General features: G+C 46.4%; 1 protein-coding gene across 12 annotated transcripts in view; it reads right to left on the reverse strand.

Moving 5' to 3' along the window:
- Positions 1–6,190, reverse strand: part of vegfaa (vascular endothelial growth factor Aa) — a 43,576-nt gene extending 37,386 nt beyond the window's left edge. For 2 of the 12 annotated variants that reach the window (XM_048596942.1, XM_048596945.1), the window contains exon 1: positions 1,759–3,592. In XM_048596942.1, the coding sequence (XP_048452899.1) occupies positions 1,759–1,824 (66 nt within the window). In that variant the 5' untranslated portion in view covers positions 1,825–3,592. Of the gene's footprint in view, positions 1–1,758; positions 3,596–4,001; positions 4,179–5,396 lie in introns of those variants that run through there. The other 10 variants (XM_048596947.1, XM_048596944.1, XM_048596940.1 and 7 more) reach the window with 9 other exon arrangements.
- Positions 6,191–6,298: the final 108 nt, after the last annotated feature.

Raw genomic sequence — 6,298 nt, forward strand, 5'->3', positions numbered from 1 at the left:
CAGGGTGACGGTGAGTGAGGGTGTGTGTAAGGGAGAGACTGTGTGTGTGAGGGAGACAGTGAGTGAGTGTGAGGGAGGTTGACTGAGTGTAAGAGACAGGGTGACGGTGAGTGAGGGTGTGTGTAAGGGAGAGACTGTGTGTGTGAGGGAGACAGTGAGTGAGTGTTGAAGTCTCCATCCCTCACGGTGCCCCAGCCTGTTTGAATCCTGGCACTGGGTGAGTGTCTGTTGTACTGAACAGTGAGCTCAGGCACCGGCAGTTAGAGGCGGCTGCTCCTTATGGAAATCTGTGGCCATGCTGGAGGTTTGGTATGGAAAGCAGCATCTCTCTGAATGCCTGGCCGCTCCCAGGGTCCGGCCTCTCGCCTGGGAGAGTGTGTGCAGAACGAGCTCCTCACCAGCGGGGCCCAGGCAGCGCTGCCAACCGTTTTTTACCCCAAAGAACGAAACAGTCGCCGGCTGTTGCAGGGAGCGGGTAGCTAAGGAATTGGTCTTTCTGAGTTGCTGCAGCTTTTTCCAGTGCTCTCCGAAATCCCCAATCCCTTCAAAGTTTGTCACCACGCGCGAAAAGGCGTAAAACTAGCACATCGTTTCCAGACGAGATTAGTGAGGGAGGGGTGACTGGGGAAGTGTAGAGTTTGGGGGAGGGCTGTGTTGTACAGGAATACAAGGAGAACAATGCCAATCCCTCCCCAAGACCCTAACTCTGTTCACCCGCAAACCGCAAAAGGAAAACCGGCCTCACACCTACTCTCTCTGCGTGTTTATATATCTATGTCTCTGTGTGTCTATATATGTTTCTCTGTGTGCGTCTATATATCTGTGTCTGTGTGTCTCTATGTGTCTATATATCTGTGTATCTGTGTGTCTATACATCTGTGTCTGTGGGTCTCTGTGTCTACATATCTGTGTCTGTGTGTGTCTATATATCTGTGTCTGTGTGTGTGTGTGTCTGTGTGTGTCTATATATCTGTGTCTCTGTGTGTGTCTGTATGTCTGTGTCTATGTCTGTGTCTATGTCTGTGTCTATGTCTGTGTCTATATATCTGTGTGTGTCCCTGTGTGTGTCTATATGTCTGTGTGTGTCTATATATATCTGTGTCTCTGTGTGTGCCTCTATGTCTGTTTGTGTCTGTGTGTGTGTCTGTGTGCGTGTGTCTGCCTACGTGTCTCAATGTGTTTATGTCTATGTGTGTCTGTCTGTGTGTGTGTGTGTGTGTGTGTGTGTCTGTGTCTGTGTGTGCAGCGAGTAAGTGAGAGAGAGAGAGAGAGAGAGAGTGAAAACGGGAGAGTGTTTGGGGGAGTAGAGGGACTTGGAAGGGAGAGCGGGTGACCGAGAGAGACTTGGAAAGAGTGAGAGCGAGAGAGACTTTGGGAGAGGGAGAGAGACGGGCTTGGAAAGAGAGAAGGAAACAGCGAGGTTGGGTAGGTGGGGGGAGGAGGTTGTAGCAAGACAGATTTGGAAGGATTCAGAGAGAGACGCCGGGCAGAGAGAAATGAGCCAGAGAGAGAAAAGCGGAGAGGCTGAGCTGGATAGAGAGAAGGAGAAGTAGGCAGAAGGGATTGAGCAAACGAGAGGGAAAGTAAAAAAAGTGAAAACGCTTATACATCGCTGAGTTTCCCTTTAGCCGGTGTCACGCCGGCTGTGCACTTCACATGTGGCACTGAGCTAACTTCCAGATCGTTTTAATTCCACCGCGAATAACGAAGATTATTTACAAAAGAAAAAACAGCGACAGAGAGAGAGAGATGGCTTACCTTCGCAGTATCAAAGTATAGCAGGGTGACTAGGAAACAGTTCAGCAAACTTAGAAGCGAGTTCATGGTTGCTGGATTAGATATTGTATCCCAACAGAAATCAGGCGAAGGCGAAGAGACGGAGAGAGGAAAAAAAATCACCTCAACTGTCGTCAATTACAAAAAAAAGAAAAAAAAACAAACAGATCTCTCGCCGTCAATCCACTGTTCTCACTGTAACATCCTCCGTTTACGAATAAAGCATGAACTTTCTCTTTTCGCTGTCTCTGTCTCTCTCTCTTGCTTCTCTAGGTCTGTCCGCCTCCCGTTGCCCTCTCTCCCTTTCTGTCCACGGGCGAACAAGCTTCAGATTCTCGCCTGGCCAACTGCAAAAGACCAAGTTTGCTCGGCGTAGACCTTCCTCACACACAGGAGACAGCAAGACAGACAGAGGCAGAATGGATCCGTGTCAAACAGCTGCTTTCTTGCTTGCGAAGGTGGTATTGGAATTGAGAGGGAGGAGGGGAAGAAGAGAGAGAGAGAGAGTTGCTTGAAACTCCACAACTTGTCTTCAGACGCACAGGAGAGAGAGAAAAAAGACTTAATTCTCTCTTAAATATAATATGTATCTACCACGAGAATTCAAATCCAGGGTCTCGATGCACTTTCGACTTCAAGGCAAATCCAGCGCAAAAAAAATTGGAGAAGGGGAAAAAAAAACTTTTATCCAGACCTACATAGACACACACGAAAAAAAATCTGTATATGTATTTATAGAATGACGAGCAGGAGAGTAAAGGAAGTACTGGCTGGTCGTCAGATAGCAAACGCCTTATGAGAATAAAGCGACTGCTGGTGTTTGTTCAGTTTAACTTCTTTTAACTCACTCTCACTGGCTCTTGCTCTGATGACTTGATTTTGGGGGCGTTGACGAACCGTAATACACTGTATATCTGCCCTTTCGCAAATTCAAGAGAAAACCGGTGAAGAGTGGGCGAGTTCTCTCACTTTCTCTCCCTCTCTCTCTTAGTTTTGCCCTCATCCGAGTTTCTACCGTACCTTGATCATTCCTGACGGGAATACTCTATTCTGAAACCGAGAGAGAGACTGAAATACATACCAACGAGCAGCCCAGGGATGGTCACTCGACCCTTCGAACTGATTCTAGCATTCCATAAATCCATGGCTGATTTCATCTCAACTCTGCATTCCCCCGATAATCTTTCATCCTCTTTAGTAATCGAGACTCGATCTAGCTCTCCCTTAAAATATTTAGAAATTCTCCATCTACGGCCTGTTTGAGGAAGGGGATTCCTAAGACTCTTAACTCTCCCCCGGGTTCTAGATTCTCCTACAAGAAGAGTCATGCTTTCAACAGCCAACTGGCGAATGATCTTCCATGTTTCAATCTGACTATTCTAAACTTCAGAAAATACTATACAGGTCCAAGCCTGTCTGGCCTTTCCTCTTAAAGCAACCTGCTCATTCCAGGTATTAGTTTGGTAAACCTTCTCTGAATTGCTTCCAAATGCATTAACATCCTTCTGTCAGTACAATGACCAGTACTGTATACAAAACTCCACATGCAGCCTCACCAGTGCCCTGTGTAACTGAATCATGATTCCAAAGAAAAGAAAATTACAGCACAGGAACAAAGCCCCTCGGCCCCTACTTTTACATTCAACTCGCCCCCTCAATAAAGTCAAATTGACTGGTCTGGACCTCAAGCAAGAACAGAAGTTGGTGGAAAAGCTCAGCAGGTCTGGCAGCATCTGTGGAGAGCAACCAGAGTTAAAGTTTCGGGTGACCCTTCCTCAGAACTCTTAGCCTGGACCTTTCTTGACACTCTATCAGGAAATAGTAGATTTGCAATTCTTACAGTCTTCCCGAACCACCTTGCATCTGAGGAGGATTGGTGAACTACAGCCAGTGTCTCTAGAATTTATACCCTTACTTCTGTCAGAATCCTTAGGTGGATCCCTTCCAGTCCTGGTTACCTATCAATCATAAATGAGGGGTTCCTGTAGTGGTGAGGGAGTGTGCCTACCAAGCTTGTTCATTAACCTCAGATGAAGCCAACCTATCTGGCTAATACTACATGTCTAACAATTTCTAACCCACCCAGTCTCTCAACTGGCTCCTCTTTCACTGTGAAGTCGGCAGCATTTTCTTCCTTTGGGGATCAACTCAGTGCAAACTTGTACAGTCCACCAAATGAGCTTTGCTGACCATCTCTGGAACTGAATCCAGCATGCAGGACTTACCAGTGAAATGTTGTAAGGCAAAGTTGGTTTGACTGTTCATTCCTGACAGGAATTTACACGGAATTCATACATCCATGGGCCCAAGGGCGAGCGTTTTCACAGCCTGTCTTGACTTTATTCAAGTTGCTGTTTTGTTCTCAGACATGGATAATAACTCAGATCCTTTAATTACTGAAGAAAACATTTAGAAGCAGAGTGAAAGCTATTTCCATGCGTTAGCAAGGAGAGTTAGTATTTAAATTACAGCAGGAAGGCTAGAAATTTGAGGAATACGTTGGGTTCAGGACTTGGGGTTGGGGAGGTCTGAGTGTCACGTAGCGCAGTGAAGGTGATGCACTTTGCATTGATGCTATACTTTTGTAGATGAAGTAAGATAGACTTAGAAGGGCCTTTTCTGTACTGTATGGTTCGAATGTAGAGGGAGAAGGTGGTCATTACACTTACAGCTCATACACTAAATGGAAGTTTCTCACATGAATCTCTGATGCTTGAGACTATCTCGCAGGCTGAACAATGCCCCAGCCCTGTGAACACCAACAACTGTTTACACGGGAATGACGTGGGATTGTAAAGCACAGAATCGCTGTCCGATCCCACCAACCTTAGGAGCACATCCTCCAATTCTTTTCTCCTACACCAGTTCATCCAGATTCCACACACAAAACGCATCGATACCGTTCGCTGAACCCTGTGCCAACGAGGCTGGCTAAAGACGCTTCTCCTGAAATCCCGGTTGGATTTATTAAACACTGTCTTGATTATATGGCCCCCAGTCTGAGCGAGTGAAACACCCTTCTCTATGTCTATTCCTTTAAACCCTTTTCTAATCCTGAAGGCCTCGATCAGCCCCTTCCCAGTTTCAGTTCTGGAGATTTAGATCGTCACCCTGTTGAATCTTGGCTGATAAATAGTTAGGGATACCAATGTTTTTTTTCCCTTGCCCTCTCTTCTCTCTCCTCTATGTCTGCAACCATTTCTTTGCCCATCTCTCCCTGACAATGTAACCATTACATCTCCCTGTCAGGCGATTTTGTTTCTATTGATCCAGTCACCTGCCTCTCGACCTTTCTTTCTGTGCCTGCTCTCCCCCTCCCTCTACCTCATCTCTCTTTGTAATTCTGCTCTCTATATTTGTACCAGTCTGTTGGTCTCTCTCTCTCTACATATAACATATATATAAAATTATATACACACGCAATATATATAAAATTACATGCACACACTATGTATACAATTATAAACACACACTATATAATAAAATATATACACACACATTTTATATATAAGAAATCCGGTCCTCCTATCTGTTTCTTTCCTTCTCTATTGTCAAGAATTACCGTTACTGATGGGCAGGTATATTTTAGTCTTTTTCCCGCGTGTAACTAAGGCTCTTACCCTTTCGATATAACGGTCCCGGAAAAAAAAAGGTGGCACAAGAGACCGTAGGAGGGATTGCTTTGGTCTTTGACATCATTGACAGTAATCTCGCCACTCAGACCTCCTGTGTCCTGCCTGGTTAGTGTCGCTGTTCTCCCCCAAATGTGTTTTGCCTCCTGACTTATTCGCCTTCCCCTCTCTGTCTCTGTTTTGTTCCCTGGTCCTTTAACACATCTCGCGGCTGCCTGGTCCTTCCGTATTGCTTTAATTCCCTGCTGTGTTCATTTCTAATTCCGTGCTGTTAAATTAAATCCTCGCAGACAGACTTTGGAAAAGGGCCAGCGGCTTCCAATGTTCACTCCAAAGAGAGCGAAGAAAGAGAGGAAGAGGGACATCAAGAGAGGGAGAGAGAGAGACAGACTGAACTCCAGAAAGGTCAACGATCCTGGACGTGTTAAAACCCCAGGGACCAAGCGCAATCTCAGTTCAAATTACACCAAGAAGGAACTGCTAACCAGCCGGAACAATGAGACCTTCCAAAAATGGACTTTGTTTTAAGAAGCGAAATGTTTAGTGTCACCTGTTGGGAGGGCAGGAAACAGACTGGTCAACTTTAGTGCTGTATCAGTTAATGCTCTTGCGTTTTGTTTGCTGCCCCGATTCCTCGGCCCTTCATCTTGTGTCCGACTCTGCACTGCTCCCCGGTGTCTTGCTACTGTCCCCCTTCCTCACACTCCACACCTGCACCGCTCCCCTGCCTCTCACCCCACACATGTGCCATTGCCCTGTCTCCCACCCCACACCTGTACTACTCCCCTGCCTCTTACCCTACACCTGTACCGTTCCCCTGTCTCTCACCCCACACCTGTACCGCTCCCCTGTCTCTCACTCTACACTTGTACCGCTCCCCTGTCTCTCAC

Source organism: Rhincodon typus, chromosome 5, assembly GCF_021869965.1.
Source record: "Rhincodon typus isolate 14 chromosome 5, sRhiTyp1.1, whole genome shotgun sequence".
Classification (NCBI taxonomy): domain Eukaryota; kingdom Metazoa; phylum Chordata; class Chondrichthyes; order Orectolobiformes; family Rhincodontidae; genus Rhincodon; species Rhincodon typus.